This window comes from Gadus morhua, chromosome 1 (genome assembly GCF_902167405.1).
Source record: "Gadus morhua chromosome 1, gadMor3.0, whole genome shotgun sequence".
Taxonomy (NCBI): Eukaryota; Metazoa; Chordata; class Actinopteri; order Gadiformes; family Gadidae; genus Gadus; species Gadus morhua.
Window position 1 is genome coordinate 4,905,453 of NC_044048.1, and position 17,021 is coordinate 4,922,473.

The window sequence follows — 17,021 nt, forward strand, 5'->3', positions numbered from 1 at the left end:
AGTGGGAAGACAATTAAATAGAAAGTGTTTCATATGCCATCACTAGAAGGAACACGTGTGTCATTTCTTTGTAGTGCAGTCGTCTGTTGAGACGTGCGGTGAGACAGGAGATTCTGAACGTGAATGAATGGCAGTAAAGCTCCTGGTGTCATTGGGAGTCGGGAACATGAAAGTATTTTTTCTTTCATGCCAGCTCTGCCTGACGTTTCTTCTAATTTAATTTCAAAGAGACGTGCAAGATGGAATTACTGCTGTAGAAAAACAGGAGTAGATAAACAAATTTTCCTCGCCCCTATTATGAGGCTCTGGTTACGGCGGGACCTGGTCTGACTGGTATGCACTGCGCGGCTGGTTCACATTAACCACGTTCAGCGTCTTACCCCAACAAAGGGCTTCTGCTTACTGACTGCTCACGCTCTTCAACTTACTATCTGCTCACACTCTCCTACTGACTGACTGCTCACGCTCTTTTACTTATCAATCAATCAATCAATTTATTATTTTAAGTGCACCATCCAAATGGTCTCAGAACACTTCCAGATAAAAAAACAACATCAATGCATTGATAAGAACATTGATGAACAAAAAGTCTTAAAACAAATAATGACTTAGGACAAGAACAATAATGACTTAGGACAACAACAACAGATTACACTCCAGTGTTTTGAAAACAAAAATGACTTCAACCTAGATTTAAAAGCATCCACAGGCCCTGCTACCCTAATATGTTGGGGAAGGTTATTCCATGACTGCTCAAGCTCTCCTACTGACTGCTCAAGCTCTTCTTCTTTCTGACTGCTCACGCTCTTCTAATGACTGACTGCTCGGGCTCTCCTACTGACTGACTCCTCACGCCCTTCTACTCATTCTCATTCTCTTCTGCTTACTGACTGCTCATTGTTTTCTACTGACTGACTGCTCTCTCCTATTTACTGACTGCTCGCGCCCGTCGCCTTAGTGAGTGCTCACGCTCTTCAGCGGAATCCTTGTGGATGACTCGAATTACCGCAAGTGGAGGACAAGAGCAGCTCGTTTTCCACAGGGAGGTTCAGACTTGTGGATGCGCACGGCGTCCCCGTGTCCACTGCCTCGTGCGAGACCCGGAGGTCAGCGCTGTCCCTCCTTTGTTCATTTTTTTTTTTTCTTATTTAACAAACAGTGAACGGTTCAAACAGCTGGAATTTGGACATGAAAAAAAATTCTAAAGCGCAGAATCCATCACAACCTCTCCCGGCGGCTGACCACCTGCTGCCAGGTTCTCGGACACACGACCTGTCGCAACAAGGACAAAGCCTGCATATACATGGATGCTCTACTATTTGGATGTTAATAATTGTAGAATTATTCGTGGACTGATGCATGTGCGCGTCTTGAGGACATTGCGCAATTGCCCGTTAAAGGAAATGCATTGGTCGTGAGGGAGATAAAGGCACATGATGTCAACACTCCTTTCCTATGGCAAGTGTAGACAATAAAGGAAACAGAGGAGAGTGCGTTCACTGCATGGAGGTTTGGAGTCGACTCCAGATGCAAGCAGTTCTGGTTTGGCTGTCTGTTGCGCTGATGCGCACCGGGGCAGGTAATGTGGATTCGGTTACTATATTGGTTTAATATTGATCAAATCGTATTGAAATGGTGGGATATTTATTTACCTATCAATGTTTTCTTTTGTTGTAGTGAATGTTTAAACTTCTAGCCTTTATCTTACCTTATCACGGGTAATAGGTCAATCGTGTGGTTAATCTGATAGCTTTATGGAGATCATTCTGTGAGTTTTAAATAGATGCAACAAGAGACTCGTCAAGCTCTTCCTTCGGGAAAAGGTAGTAGGCCTACTCATAATCTAAAGGAAGCAATTTAATATCTGTTTTATTAAACATGTATTGTATGCATCTGTAAAGCTTTTGCCCCATGGCGGTTATACCAGACTTCGTACCATATAACAGTAGCAAGGCTCTAGGTTTAAATATTTGATGTGGCACAACTGATGCGCACATCCAAGAGACGTATCCCTACCATCTCTACCGAGAATACACCCTGAGCTTTTGAAGGATTCTCCTTGAAAACCTTTGTTCCCCCTCAGTCTCCTCCAGAATGTAATCCGTCCCTCCCTCTGCCTTCTCAGCCTCCAGGTGTGCGGGTCATGCCTGCAGTCCGCCCCTCGGGAACCTGGCCAGCGGCCGGACTCTGACCACCCTCACAGGCTGCTACGGAGACGCCCGCCCCCTGCTGCGGCCATGCCCCTCCCGCCACCAAGGGGCCCTCGAGAGCCCAAGGCCCTGCCCCGAAGACCCCCATCCCCCCGCGCACATGACCGACGACCCCTTCTCCCACCCCGGTACCTGGTGGGCATCGGGCGCAGCCCGTCCCCAAACTGAGCGGGATGAGATCCGCTTGGATCTAGAGACCCGCTTCTGTCTGTCCCATGTGTTCCTACGGTTCCACTCGCCGCGGCCCAGGGCCATGGCTGTGGAGCGCTCGGGGGACTTTGGACGAACCTGGGAGACCCTCAAACTGTTTGCCCACAACTGCAGCCTGGAGTTTGGTCTCCTGGACGATGTCACCGAGCCCGGCGCCCCTTGTACTTCCCGCTACAGCAAAGCTACACCCTGCACTGGCGGGGAGGTGAGTGGACGCATCATGAGCCATTGAGGACTTTAAGACCATCGTTGACTGTTTGCTAATTTAGCAGTTGCCTTTATCCAAAGGGAACCCAAATCCAGACTCAGGTCATTGAGGCGCAGGTAGGGGCCTCTTGCTCAAGGATTCTCAGAGGAAGGCTGCAGAGAGAGCGGGATTGAGTTGTGCCCGGTGTCTCTGTGCCCAGGTGATAGTGCGGACCTTGAGCTCCAGCAGCATCAGGGCGACCGACCCCTACAGCCCAGAGACCCTCGCCCGGCTCAGTGTCACCAACCTCCGCGTCAGACTCCTCAAGGCTCAGGGCTGCCCCGCCCATCTGGACCCCCCAGAGGAGGGGGGGAGGCCGTCCAACTCAACCCGAGTTCCCACGGCGACGCAGGATCCCGTCTCGGCACCCTACTACTCCATCTACACCCTGCTGGCCAGAGGAACCTGCCTGTGCCACGGCCACGGGGAGCACTGTGTGTCCCACAACGTCAGCCAGGCCCTGCCACGGGACAGCAACTGGGTGAGAAACCGAGGAACGAGTCGTTGTGATGGACTAGAGGAGGAATACTCACAATGTGTGTGTTGTGCTTCTGGTTGTGGTTGTGTGAGTGTGTCTGTATGCATGTGTATGTGTGTTTATGTGTGTGTGTGTGTGTGTGTGTGTGTGTGTGTGTGTGTGTGTGTGTGTGTGTGTGTGTGTGTGTGTGTGTGTGTGTGTGTGTGTGTGTGTGTGTGTGTGTGTGTGTGTGTGAGAAAGAGTAAGCTTGTGTCTCTGTACGTGAGTATGCATGTGTAAATGTGTCTGTGAGTCATCTGTGTGTATGTGTGTGTATGTGACTAAGTATGCATGTGTGGGTATGTATGTGTGTGTGTATGTGCATCGTGTGAGTGTGTTTGTGAGTGTGTATGTGCATAGTGTATTGTGTGAGTGTGTGTGTGAGTGTGTGTGTGTGTGTGTGTGTGTGTATGTGTACGGGTGTGTGTTGTGTGTGTGTGTGTGTGTGTGTGTGTGAGAGTGTGTGTGTGAGTGTGTGTGTGTGTGTGTGTGTGTGTGTGTGTGTGTGTGTGTGTGTGTGTGTGTGTGTGTGTGTGTGTACGGGTGTGTATGTGTGTGTGTGTGTGTGTGTGTGTGTGTGTGTGTGTGTGTGTGTGTGTGTGTGTGAGTGTGTGTGTGTGTGTGTGTGTGTGTGTGCGTGTGTGTGTGTGTGTGTGTGTGCGTGTGTGTGTGCTTGTGTGTGTGTGTATGTGTGCGTTCGTGTGTATGCCTGCATGTGTGTCTGTCGTTATGTCATTGCATTGGCACATGAGCGCTTACAGGATTGTCAACACAGGTGTGCAGATGTTTTGTCCAGCTGTGGAACGTACGGGAGATGTGCAATAATAACCCTACATACCTCGCTGACCTACCGCATGTTTCCAGTGGCCGTCTGGCAGTGATTTACGGCCCGTCCTGCCTATTCCCTCTGTGATTGTAACTCAGTGAGAGGATCTCAGTGACCAGCGGCTGTGTCCCCTCAGGTGGCCGGGAGGTGTGTGTGCAGTCACCACACCGCGGGGGACCACTGTGAGAGGTGCTCCCCGCTCTACAACGATCGTCCTTGGAGACCGGCCAATGGCAGCAGCGGAGCGCCCAACGGCTGTCAGAGTGAGTGACTTGAAGACACAACAACTGTCTCTCAAAGTGGCAGTTGGTTGACTTATTTGTCCAGTCTTTGAACTATTTAGTACTATAATCTTATTTAGCAGATTATTTTATTTAAATACATGTAGAGTGAATTCAGATCCATATCATCAAGGAACAGGTGGGTTTAAGCCTTGCAAGGAGGGCTGTAGGTAGACATTGTGGGTAAAACGCTGAACCTATTGGCTGGCAGTCAAACACCCCAGCCACTACATCCTTCTGCCTCTCTATTATACGCAAACTGAGAGACCTGCAATGCTTAAAATGGTAATGGTTGGTTGACGACTTTACTGTTGTAGTGCCGAGATCACAGTACACACATGTGAAAGAGACGCCATAAGAAATAACATTGCTCATGTCTTCTGTTGTTCCCTCTTCCCCTCAGAGTGTGAGTGCCACGGCCATGCGGACAGCTGCCATCTCTCCCAACGGACGTGGCTGTCCTCCGAAGGCACCAGTGGGGGCGTGTGCGACGACTGCCGTCACAACACCGTGGGGCGCCGGTGTCAGCGCTGTCGTCGCGGTTACCACCGCCAACCCTCCCTGCCCCTGAACTCACCCCACACCTGCATACGTATGAGACCGCAGTCCGTGGTGATGGGTGGTGTTGCTTTAGTCGGTCAGGGAGAAGAGTTGATTCGACTGATTTGATCAGACTTTTGTATGTTGTGTTGTCAAGCCATTAAGCATCAAGCTATTAAACTACAAGTTATTGTGATGGAGGACATAACGTACTGCTCTGGGAATCAGTTATCCAGCAGCTCCCTCTGCAGGGGATTATGTGTAACTGCACATGCTGACAGCAGCAAGAGGGCTATAGATGAGTCTAGCTGTCTTCCTTCCTTCTTCCTCAGGGTGCCGGTGTGACCCTCTGGGCTCTCTGTCGCTGCAGCACAGAGAGGAGGGGCCCTGGTGCAACCCTAGAAGTGGTCAGTGTACCTGTAAAGCTGGGGTGGGAGGTGTGAGATGCAGCCAGTGCATGCCTGGACACTGGGGCCTCGGTGCGAAGGGCTGTCAGCCCTGTGTCTGCCCCCAGGCCTGCGACCCCAAGACCGGCCAGTGCCTAGACAGGTGGAGAAAAAAGCATTTACTGATCTGCTATTAATGTTACTCACTTTTCACAGAAGTCAACAGTACTGTTCATCAAATATAGTTTTGTGTAAAAAAAAAAAATAGCAATCTACTTACGACACACATTCTAATACAGAATTAACGATATAACGTATACAAAATAACCGTTGATCATATGTATCTTTTATATTATAGGAGCTACGCAGACAATCAGATTGTCCACGTACCCATTGGGGGAAGAATCCCTGATGGGGAGCCTATGTTCACCCATGAAGGGGAGGCGGTGTGGCCCAAGGACCTGGCCGTCTCCGCCCTGCGCTCCACAGGTAACCCTGGTGCTCCGGCGTGTCTGGTAGAGCGGGAATAATGCCGCTATGATTCGTTGTTCTAATGTTCTGATGATCCTTCACAGGAAAGTGTGCCTGTAAGGAGAGGAAGCTGAGGAGTCTGTCTGACCTCTGTAAAGCCAAACACGACTATGGTAGGGAGCATGACTATGAACCAGGGATGTTAATGATTAACCGTCAATTAATCGCTGTTAGGTGTTCAACTGATTCAAAATGTCTCAGCCGACAATCTATTTTTTATGTACAATTTCTTAGAATTTGGGTTTGCTTTGCTTTTCCTTGTTATTCCTGAAATGGCAGTAATTGTGCCCCTTTTCGACATTTGTTACGTTTACTACTCAAGGACCGGCAAAGGACTAAAGGAGTGCAGCCATTTTGGGCGAGAAGCTCATTGTTTGTTATTCTGTTGGTTGAAATTGTTTGTGCTTCAAAAATGTATATATCACATTACTAATATGGCACTGGAATTGTTTAAATAAAAATTAAACTGAGAAGGACATCGTCTTCTATTTCATTAATTATGATTAATCGATAACTTCAATGAGTGGTAATGTTTTCATGCATGCGATTTGCAACTCTAAACATAACAGGAGTTGGGAAATTACTTGTAAGTCACTCCCCATGTATTGTGTTGTCTGTGCACTGTGTGTGTCTCACTGCAGTGATCAGGATCAGTGTGCTGTCCGCCCATGACAAGGGCAGCCATGCAGAGGTGCAGGTCAAGGTTCGCAAGGTCCTGCGTTCTGGACAGGTGCCCCTGTCTCTGGGGACCCTCAGTGTCTACCCTCTCACCTGGACCAGTCGCGGCTGCACCTGTCCCATCCTCAACCCAGGTAGGTACGCTATTCCGATGAACTGATCACGTGATCTACCATGTGACAGCAACGTGTGTGGAGACTGCTGTGCAATGGACGTTGGCAGTGATGTCAGTCTTTAATGTACAACATTATGGTATATTGCGCTCTATTGAGTTTTTAAAGCAAAGCATATGTTCTTTGGGTGTAGACATTTTCTAGCTATGTTCTACGTTATTTGACATAGAACCAACTACTTGTTTGTATTTATCACAAAAGTACCTTTGACAGATGCCTGCGTCCCTTCTCCAGGTATGGATTATCTTCTGGCTGGCCCAGAGGATCCCGAGACTGGCCGATTACTAGTCACTTTGCAGAGTGTGGTGGCACTCTGGACACCCAGACTAGGCTTGAACCTATCAAAGGGCCTCAGGCATGAATGTCCATGAGCCACAATCCTAAACCATAAACAAAGATGATGGTTGTCAACGTGGTCATACGGAATCAGTGGACAATACAGGGATGCAAAAACAAGTAGGCGCTCGTTTGGATCTACTTCCACCTTCAGTTGCCAGTACTGGGTGTATCCCTGAAAGCCCTGCCTAGTACCAGGCTGTGTGCAGTGAGAATGTGTAACTCTCCTAATGTATCTCTAAGTAAAGCATGGTATTAACACAGGGCAGGGGAGGAAGAGATCCGACAGGCTTTGGAGTGTGATACAGTAGCCGGCTGGGTGTCTGCCTGCTGCAGGCTTTATATGAGGGCGAGCAGAAACCTCTTATATTAAAGGGTGGATGCAGAAAACTTTTCTGACGTAGTTACATTTGGATTTAAAATAACTAATAAACAGTTTCTATGTTTTTGGAATACGGTCATTTGTTCAAAGAGAGGGGGTAAGTTATTTGGATCTCTTACGAACACATGCCAATGTTACTCTTCTCAGATTTCCATTTCCTTGGATCCCTTCGAGTTTGAGGCATGCAGCACAAGAAAATAAAGTTGTTGGTAGATGTTGGTCAATTTAAGTTTAATGTGGATTACATATAAAATAACTGTGTTGTCCATTAAGGCGTGCATGGCAGGTAATTCAAATGGTTACCCTTTCTGAGTCTCATCCATACAGTGCCGGAAAAGAAACTTGTAATGTATCTTCCATTTATACTGAGCCGTGCTGATTTCACAATGCTTTCTAGGTGACCATCAATGTTGCAAGAACATAGGACACAACGTTGTTGGATAATGTTGTGCCAAAGGGGTTGGACTACAAGTGCAGGAAGATACCAGTGAGACACTGAATATTCCACAGAAAATTGATTGGTAATTTCTTGTCCAAATGACACGCGTCACTAATTCAAAATCTCAAATTCACCCAGTTTACACATCAGTGATAAATAACCTTCATATGAATGGTTCCCAATTCAGACATGGACAATAATTTCCCCAACAGTTATTTTTGCCTAAAAAGGTTCACTATACTTTGGTCTCTTCAGATGGAAAGTGAATTAAAACTTTACAGTGATACATGTCAACAATGAACTCAACTGCTCAGAAATACACTATTATGCAAAAGACAGACGACAGTAAAGATTCCTCAAGTATCTCATAGGACGATGTGCCAAGCGTCATATTAAACAACTAGTGGAAAGCAGTCACACGGTAACAGGAGCACATTGATAATTAACACACAATGGACAAGAAACTCATCAACTGATTGAAGCATTGACAAAGACATCAAAATAAATTGTCATTGATAATTTTTTTCTGTAGCTGTTCCAATGTAAAACTTATAACCGCATGACCTTTAAGAAATGAACAGACGAAGCCATCTAAGATAAAATTCCTCCACTTGTCTTGGTGTTACATTGTAGGGTTCACTTATTATCCATCAATCCCGGTCATACGTTTCTTCTTCTGAACCAGACGACATGTCTGGATGAATTGCACCACACACACACACCGATGTCTCCTGTCTGGAGAGTGGTCTCCACCGGGCGTCAGACAGAGGTAACAGGGAAGCCGTAGATGGGGCTCTTCTTAGCTGGCATTCTGTCCTTCTGAAGGTGCTTCACTGTCAGAAGAGGGAGCAGACTGGGTCGTTGAGGCAGGAGGATCAGAGTCAGTAGGAGGGGCGGAGCCGGACTGCCCCTGGGGGGGGCTGCTTTCACTATCTTCATCTTGGGGGTAGAGCTCGGGGTACCTCTGCATGCATTCCTGCATGGCACGGAAGTTGTCTATGCACTCGGACCCCTTCACCTCCTCCTTACTGTAGTGGAAACAGGAGAACGCCTCCTTGAACTGAGAACCACAGGGCCCACTGGCCATGCCCCCGAGACATGGGCAGTTCCAGTTGACCTCTCCATTTGGCAGGATCAAGCCTAGGGGAAAGATGTGGGGAGAAAATTATCTTAAGATACTTCGACGTCTCGACACAAAAAGATGGCTGGGATGTAGTTTAGGCTTTATGGAGATTTGGTGACATGAAACTAGATACTTGTTTTCTCACTGCTGCGATATCATGCCCGTCTGGTGTGTGGATGTATTATGAGTTAGATCTGGTCCTGTGTGGGAAATGACCTTGTATAGATAGTGATTAGTACAACTGTCTTTGACACCAACAAAACGCTTCCTATACTCTTCTTTTAAGCATAGCGTCGGTCGGTCACTGAAGTACTAAGCAGGCATTTTATACATGCCTTGAAAAACATTTGTTACAATGGAGACACAGTAAGGTGGGGCGGGATGTGGGCAAGATGGACGCCATTACATTTATATGAGTAACATACATGAGGAATAAACAACTACGAGGAATAAACAACCACGAGGAACCAACAAACATGAGGAGTTAAGCTAACCTTCCATTTGGCACATTACCTGCACAACTGATCAAAAGTAAATTCATCTGTTTATTATAATTATGGAATATTAGGAAAAAGTGTTAAGTAGTAAGTGAGAGAAAAATAATCACCAATGATAAGAAATAAATGTTAATCATATCCTCCCTTTGCTGATCATTTATTTATTGGCTATTTAAGCAATGTCACACGAGAGGGAGTGCTGTTGTACTGAATGTGATTCAGTCGTAGGTACGAAGCCGTAGACCGACTGGCGAAGATAATCAAAGCCTTTCTGATATTCAGTACAACAGCACGACCTCGAGTGATCGGCCTGAGCATCAGTTATACACACCTTGCTCTTCGTACGGATCGTTGGGGTCATCTGCGATCAACTCAGCGTTGCTGGGGGCCTCATGGTCCTCTTTGGTCACGAAGATGATGCGATCTTTGCCTGAGGGATAATATATTTTGAATAGGGTTCTTTGGGGTATAAGATAAGCTATTATCAGGACACGTCCATTGATATCGTCCAATTCTCTAAAGGAATGACTTTCTGAAGTAGTATAATTAAATTCCATGAGGTGTACTGTACTTGAGTCAAGCAACTAATTCAGAAACCTATTCCTGGGCCAGTGTGGACCGGAAGGTGAGCAGAGCCTACCTCCTGGTCCATACACTATAACGAGCTAATGAAGAGGGTTGGTTTGTGTTTTTATTAGAATTAACATGATACCGGTCGATAGTCCCGCTTTAAAACAGAAGAACAAAAAGGCTCGCTTCCCCTTGGCCCACTATGCAGACCAGTCAACGTTACATACCACCAGCATGGAGGCTCCTCAATGACATTCACCTCTTCGATGAATGAAACCCACTGAGATCACTTTACCTTCTTCTCTGCAGTACGACATCCCGGTGACTATCAATGTCCTGCGACACTCTTCTGCAGGAGCCGATGCTTTCGTAGATTACTTTCTCAATCTAAGACGTAACATTGGATAGCCACTCAGTTCTAGACAACTGTTACCCTTCTGACCTGTCAACGCGACGGAGTCGGGTCGCACAAGACTGACGTCACCACGCGATCTGACGTCAGCGATACATACAGCCAATGGGCTGAGACTATATTGTAGCAGGTATTTTCTATGTATTTTCTAACTTGCATATTTGTCATAGAGAAATTATAGTTCAACTTTGGACTCAAAACATTAATACAGACCAATATTTGTGATTAAATAATGTTATAATGCTGCACATGATTAGCTCCATAAGCACAATTAGGATGCGCACTGGGATATTTTTGATCACCTTTACAGGAGTTATAAGCAGTAAGTTTGATCTGTTTGATAAGCAGAACTCAACTAAATGAATGGAATAAGAAGCTCAAATTAGTATAACCTATACACTGAACATGGAACCAAAAAGACACAATGACCGTTTGAAAAAAACTTTTCTTTTAATAACAATTATGTCTTGTAGAGAAAGTAAAAACAATAATGAACCCCCCTTTCATCCTTACCAAACCCACCCTCAGCCAACCATGTCTGGGCAGTATTGTGCGGCGAATCTGTCAAAATAGAAGAGCATGACGACACAGACAAACATCCCTTTAGGACCCAGAGACAACCAGCAAGCCGTGTGCCCCTGTTTAAGATCGGCCTGATAATAAACATAGTCCATTGTTTCTTAAAAACATACAAATACAAAAGGTAAAAGATAAATTGCTAGAAGCCAGCGTAGAGATTCCAATAAAACCATCCCAGGTATGCTCTACCAGGTATCCCAGGTAGCTTTACTTGGCGTTTACGATCCTCGAATATATCTCAGGCGTGGCTTCTGATGACCTGAAATGAGTGTGACATGGCTTCTGTTCTCTTCCTCCCACAAAATGTCCAAGTTCAGTGCTTTACGTTGTGACTCGGCACTTAACCGTCGTGAGCGTTCATTTAACGAGCAGCAATGAACCACCCCTGAGGCCGGTCCGTGACACTACCTCTCGCATATGTGCTTTAGGTATTCTTCAGCATGGGAAGACCGTGGGGACTCGAGGCAGCCTGTTGACGGATGAACATCGGGAACGATACAGAATAAACACAACGTTATGCTGGACCTCCGAACGAAAAACGCCACCCAGCCATCTTCTCCAGTTGGACCTTCCTTGTACCCATGAAGGACACCACGGAGAGGAGACTTGATGACGAAAAGAAAGCGGCAGAATCCCGGTTTCTGAATCACTTTTTCTTATGATGATGATGTTGATGATTGTGTTTCATAAAAGCAAAATAAAAACTGACAAAAAAAATAGAGGAAGAGTTTGCTGTGTGTCTGTCTGGACGATGGGTGATTCTAGAAGAACAGTCCTCCCATGCTTCCCATTTCACTCTGTTCCTTGACGAAGATCTCAAAGTACTGATAGATGATGGTCACAGCCAAGAGGATACCCGTGCCGGAGCCGATGGCCCCCAGGAAGTCGGCCATGACGGACAGACCTCCTATGCACAGGCCCCCGAAGGCCGCAGCCGTGGGAATGTACCTAGAAAGAGAAATCCAAATAGATACTCACGGTGCTGGCAGTTCAAAATCAGCAATAATAATGGACATTAGGGGACAGTTTCTATGCTTGATCGTTTTGTGTTACCTGTTGAGTTCATGCACCATGGAGGTCTCTCTGTGGCCCCTCATGACCATCTGCTGCTCCTTAAGCTGCTTAGCCACCTGGGACACACACAACATTATAATCTCATGAAAGGTAAGTGTTTGCACTGCTTTAATGCACTAAAAACTAACTCAATGATTCTTACATCTTTTGCAGAGGACCCCGAGACCTCAATCCAGGTCTTGGAGAAGAAGGCACAGGATCCCAGCATGAAGACTATGTAGATGGTAGCGTGAACCGGGTCGTCCAGGACTGAACCAAACGACTCCGGGGGTGAAAGGAAGTAGCAAAGACCTCCTACTGGGTACGCTCGCGCCGGTCCACCAGTCGACGTGTCCTAAACAAGGAGACATTTTGTGAGGCTTGGACATTTTGTGAGGCTTGGAAAGGCTGGACTCTACCCTCCTGCAGTCAATACAGTCAGAAGAATGGGAAACAAATGCACCGCCCAGTACAACAGTCATAAAGCACCTAAGACATCCAGTCTGACCATTCCTGTGCTTGGTCGATAATAATATAAGCAACAACAAGCAACATATGGCTGAAACTGCCGGTCGTAGAGATCGGAAAACATCAAAAACCAGTGTATACTTACAGACCAGGTTCCAAGAAGGTTGACCAAGAAGTTCCCGCTAAAGCGCGTGGAGAGCATCTGGGAGATGACGTAAAGGTTGGAGACGAGCGCAGACTGCAGGATGATGGGGATGTTGGAGGTGTAGAACAGCTTGATGGGGTAGGTGTTGTACTGACCACGGTAGCGGGCCGACTTGATGGGCAGGTCTACCCTGAAGCCCTGAATTACAAACACAGCAAAGGATTGGTTCCAATTCATCTATTGACCTTATGATAACTTTTATTCATGAATCAAAAGATATTTTATTTGAAAGGTACATAACGGTGTATAATTCATGAAGTGGGCTTGAGTGGAACACAAACCTGGAAGTATATGACTACAGCAAACACGAAGACTGTGGCAATGAGGTTCATGAGGTTGGGCAGGTTCTGCCTGTAGAAGGCCTCCCTCAAGGCTCGCACCTTGTCAGTACGGGTGGCCAGCAGATGAAACAGAGCGATGATGGCGCCCTCAAACTCGGTGCCTAAAAAACAACAACATTAGAGAGAAACCAGTACAATAAGGCAGCAGTGTTCCAGTTGAGAACAAGGGTATTGACGTTTAGTTTCTCCTTCAGGCGTACCTCTGCCAGTGTTGACTGTGGTTGGGCTGAACGCCTTCCACACAATGGTCTCACAGATGTTGGTGGCTATGAAGAGGGAGATCCCAGAGCCCAGGCCATAGCCCTTCTGCAGCAGCTCATCCAGAAGCAGGACGATCAGACCGGCCACAAACAGCTGTCACGATCAGGAGCACAAGGTCAGGCGTTTTTATTTAACATCAATAATATCAAAATCCCCAAACCTTGGTCGGGATATTTTGACACTCCGATAGAAGGGCAGGGGTCTGAGTGTTTATTCACCTGGATGATGATGACCAAGCAAATGCCGGCGCCCATCTCAGAAGGGTCACCGTACATGCCAGTCATCACATAAACGATGGCCTGCCCGATGGTGATGATCATACCGAACACTGGAACAATAAATTCATTGATGTCACTTAACACCCAAACGTTTATACTACCAAGTTTGTAATTCAGAATTCAGAGGAAGGTGGCAGAGTAGCGGTAAGAAGGCGTACGTTTCTGAGCTCCATTGAAGAGGGCCCGGTCCTTCGGGGTGTCCCCCACCTCTATGATCTTAGCTCCAGCCAGCAGCTGCATGATCAGGCCCGAGGTGACGATGGGTGAGATACCCAGCTCCATGAGAGTACCTATGTGCCACAACATCATTAAGTATACATGGTGGAATCCCTTATCAATTAATTCACTGCTCCTGAGAATAATTACTTCTGTGCTCAGCCCCTTCGTGCTGTTTGATAAGGTAGCTGCCAAAATTCAATCGACGCCTTAGATAAGGGCGAGGAGGTCATTCACCTCTGTTGGAAGCCAGGATTACTCTCATCCAGTAGAAGGGATCGGCTGAATCTGATGACATGATGCCAAACAGTGGGATCTGATGGGACAGCATGGAACACAATCCTGAGCAATGTGTATTCATTTGGACCGTTGACAACATCAAAGAAATATTCAATGTCTTCGATTGAGCGTTAAAAGAATGTATGGGGGTACCAACCTGGCAGCACACAAGAAATATGAAGAGGGTGATGGCTGTCCATAGCACCTTTTCCCTGAATTGAATCTGTATAATTATAAAAATCGGAAAAGGTGTAACTACCATGACCTTCAGATTTTAAACAACACATAAAAAAACCGTAGGTAATAGTTTGAAATTACATCTGAAAAGTGAAAAAGATTCCTACCTTTCTTTCTGGTTTCTGGATCTCAGGCAGAACCGCGCAGAACGGCTTGATTACTTCCAAAAATTTGACTGCAGAAAAAAATGCATTTAAATGAAAAAAGAACAGATCAGTATTCAATTAGGAGATCGTTTTTTGTGTTTAACAGTAACAGCAAAGAACCGCTACATTTTAAACAACAACGAGTTGGATGTTTCTCGTCATCCTAAACTTGTCCCCAGAGGCTACGTCATCATTGTATGTAGCATCTATGTACCTGCAGTCAAAGCAAGAAGTTTCATTTATTTAATCTGTAGCTGAGATTTGTTCGATTTTATATTTTAAAAAAGGAGTTTAAAAGATCCAGAACTTCTTGTAACAATAACTCGATAAAGACGTGCCTGTCAATCTGTGAGATTGACTGACAGAAGAAGGGTTCGCTTTGTTTATTCCACTTCTCGGTTTATTCTAAGCAACTACTAAAATAATTACTCCGAAGATATGCGTCCTTACAGTAAAGTGTTAAAGACAAACTGGAAGGACACAATGAATTACATTTAAAATGTTGCTAACGTAAACTGCCCTGAGCTACAATATTAATATTTTGTTGGTCATTAACGTTACAGCATGATCTACCTGATAAAGCACTGAACTATACCATATCTCCCTATGTGGACGGTTAATAAACACTTTTTTGTGCAAAGCCCAATTTTAGAAACGTTAAGTTGGTTGCAGCAGCTAGTGTCAGCTAGCAGCTAGATGGCTGTAGAGGTACATCAGGCTGTACTCTGCAAGCTAGCAACATCAAGCTAACATGCTAAAGAGATATATCTCTGTGCAATAGTCCAATAACACGATCAATGTATGTTTTTCGTGCACGAATGCATGTGCAGAGATCCAAACGACTACTCACTCCCCATGATGTCCTTGATCCTGTCCCCGTTGTGTTCCCGGTGCCACTGTGAATGGTCAGCACAGCAGTGTGTGTGTGGCACCGTGCAGCCAAAAGAAGGACCGGCGGAGAGACACGTCACCACACTGAGCCGCTGCTACACGTCAGTAGTGTAGTATGGTTTCGTGTAGTGTGCTGTAGTGTAGCGTCTCCAACGTTCAATACAGCCAGGCAGCGCTGAGGCGTTCCCAGGGCACAGCTGTTGCCTTCACGTTCACATACTTTACTCTACACAATGTATTGTGCATACAATAAGGCGAAGCCGACGCTCATTCTCTGACGCCTCAACTACTTCAGACTCCGTAACTTGTAAAATTGTTAACTGAAAAAACATATTTACAACCTCACTTTGCACTACAGCACTCACCTCATTCTCTGCAAGAATTGCATTTTCTAGTGTATAATATTAGTTTTTATATATATTGTTCTATTTTTTATATGCAAACACATATTTATGTTTCCATATGTATATATATGTTTTCTAATAAAGCAATACAATCTGAATGTGGGAGGGTGAGTCATTTACAGTTTAAGTGATTATTCGTTCCGTTTTCTCAAATGAAAAATCACACCGTTAATGTATGGGGAAGCAGAATAAGAGAAGTAGATTAGTCATCCTTCGACATTGATTTAAAGGCCCAGACCTGCTCTTACAGCAACAGCCCGTTAATTGTAAGTCGATAACATAATGATAAAGAAAAAATACAGGCCTTTTAATGTAAGAATATTAGGCCTTTTTGGCTGACATAGGCCTTCACATTAGGCCTTCAGAATCAGAGATTCTGATGTCATTACTATCAACAAAATAATTGAGCGCTCGTCATTTTTTGATGCAATTTCATAAATATAGATAAAGTTTAGGCTTACTTTCACCAAGTTAAGGAAACCACCTGAGGATTACAGACCTATGTTTAGAATGTCAAAACTAGGTAACGCTGCTGCCACGGCGTTTTGCTTTGAGCTGCGTTTATTTTAACAGTAATATTCTCTGCCACAAGGGTTCAGTGTTGTTCTACCATTATAAAAAAACAACCACCATGAATTCCATTATGAGTCTGCTTGCCACGTTTGACGGAATTGAGTGTGAAAATTATACTTATATGTCCATGGTGCACATGTGTTAGACATGGTGCACGTTTGTTTGATAGAAAAAGCTTGAGAGAGAGAGAGAGAGAGAGAGAGAGAGAGAGAGAGAGAGAGAGAGAGAGAGAGAGAGAGAGAGAGAGAGAGAGAGAGAGAGAGAGAGAGAGAGAGGGAGAGAGAGAGAGAGAGAGAGAGAGATGATCAAACAACTTGAAAAAAACAGAACAGACACCTTTGAACACAAAATTTGTAATTTCACGGTTCTCGCCACATTTCTTGTTTGGTCATGTTTCCCATCGTTTAAGCCTGTAGGTCCCAGGGAGATATGGCAACAGAAAAACATACAGTCTATAATAGAGAGAATAATATCCTATGTAGAAATGGTCCCAACTTGTTAGAGCACACTGACAATGAGTGACCGTTGAAGACATTGAATTAACATGTTCCACACTATTTATGTTGAAATTGTTTATGGGCTATTTAAATAATTTCAGCCAATGTGTTGGAATGTAAAGTATGTTAATAAATCAAGACCTCATAACTTAGTTTATTCAGCCTTCAAGCCCAATCCCTTAGTATAACTTCCTCTAGAGGTTTTTATCACAATACCAACATGTTAATATCAGAC

At 45.4% G+C, this 17,021-nt stretch overlaps 3 protein-coding genes across 3 annotated transcripts; 1 reads left to right on the plus strand and 2 right to left on the minus strand.

The window, feature by feature from the left end:
• Positions 1 to 831: 831 nt before the first annotated feature.
• si:dkey-202e22.2 (netrin-4) lies at positions 832 to 7,381 on the plus strand. The gene is made up of 10 exons (XM_030361509.1): positions 832 to 1,579; positions 2,126 to 2,625; positions 2,828 to 3,148; positions 4,147 to 4,273; positions 4,695 to 4,883; positions 5,164 to 5,380; positions 5,576 to 5,706; positions 5,793 to 5,861; positions 6,390 to 6,560; positions 6,834 to 7,381. Exons 1-10 carry the CDS (start codon positions 1,456 to 1,458, stop codon positions 6,968 to 6,970), a joined length of 1,986 nt encoding a protein of 661 aa, XP_030217369.1. The 5' UTR covers positions 832 to 1,455; the 3' UTR covers positions 6,971 to 7,381.
• A 146-nt stretch (positions 7,382 to 7,527) lies between these two features.
• chchd4a (coiled-coil-helix-coiled-coil-helix domain containing 4a) lies at positions 7,528 to 10,429 on the minus strand. Its single transcript, XM_030361522.1, has 3 exons — positions 10,242 to 10,429; positions 9,708 to 9,806; positions 7,528 to 8,896 (listed from the first exon to the last, which is right to left on the minus strand). The coding sequence occupies exons 1-3, from the start codon at positions 10,261 to 10,263 to the stop codon at positions 8,556 to 8,558; spliced, it is 462 nt and encodes a 153-aa protein (XP_030217382.1). The 5' UTR covers positions 10,264 to 10,429; the 3' UTR covers positions 7,528 to 8,555.
• Positions 10,430 to 10,785: 356 nt separating this feature from the next.
• LOC115546491 (protein transport protein Sec61 subunit alpha) lies at positions 10,786 to 15,461 on the minus strand. Its single transcript, XM_030359993.1, has 12 exons — positions 15,272 to 15,461; positions 14,383 to 14,450; positions 14,196 to 14,261; positions 13,997 to 14,075; positions 13,702 to 13,833; positions 13,484 to 13,593; positions 13,205 to 13,358; positions 12,945 to 13,105; positions 12,604 to 12,801; positions 12,154 to 12,345; positions 11,991 to 12,067; positions 10,786 to 11,885 (listed from the first exon to the last, which is right to left on the minus strand). Exons 1-12 carry the CDS (start codon positions 15,276 to 15,278, stop codon positions 11,699 to 11,701), a joined length of 1,431 nt encoding a protein of 476 aa, XP_030215853.1. The 5' UTR covers positions 15,279 to 15,461; the 3' UTR covers positions 10,786 to 11,698.
• Between the last annotated feature and the right edge of the window lie 1,560 nt (positions 15,462 to 17,021).

What these genes read in the sequence shown, in the direction of transcription:
- si:dkey-202e22.2 (XM_030361509.1), top strand. Translation starts at nt 1,456, where the DNA reads ATGGCAAGTGTAGACAATAAAGGAAACAGAGGAGAGTGCGTTCACTGC. An exon ending in AGCGCCCAACGGCTGTCAGA is followed by an intron (nt 4,274 to 4,694) that starts GTGAGTGACTTG and finishes TCTTCCCCTCAG; the next exon opens with AGTGTGAGTGCCACGGCCAT. An exon ending in CTCACCCCACACCTGCATAC is followed by an intron (nt 4,884 to 5,163) that starts GTATGAGACCGC and finishes CTTCTTCCTCAG; the next exon opens with GGTGCCGGTGTGACCCTCTG.
- chchd4a (XM_030361522.1), bottom strand. Translation starts at nt 10,263, where the DNA reads ATGTCGTACTGCAGAGAAGAAG. An exon ending in GTCGTACTGCAGAGAAGAAG is followed by an intron (nt 9,807 to 10,241) that starts GTAAAGTGATCT and finishes ATTATCCCTCAG; the next exon opens with GCAAAGATCGCATCATCTTC. An exon ending in CGATCCGTACGAAGAGCAAG is followed by an intron (nt 8,897 to 9,707) that starts GTGTGTATAACT and finishes TCTTTCCCCTAG; the next exon opens with GCTTGATCCTGCCAAATGGA.
- LOC115546491 (XM_030359993.1), bottom strand. An exon ending in CTTCAATGGAGCTCAGAAAC is followed by an intron (nt 13,594 to 13,701) that starts GTACGCCTTCTT and finishes TTATTGTTCCAG; the next exon opens with TGTTCGGTATGATCATCACC. An exon ending in GCTTGGTCATCATCATCCAG is followed by an intron (nt 13,359 to 13,483) that starts GTGAATAAACAC and finishes TGATCGTGACAG; the next exon opens with CTGTTTGTGGCCGGTCTGAT.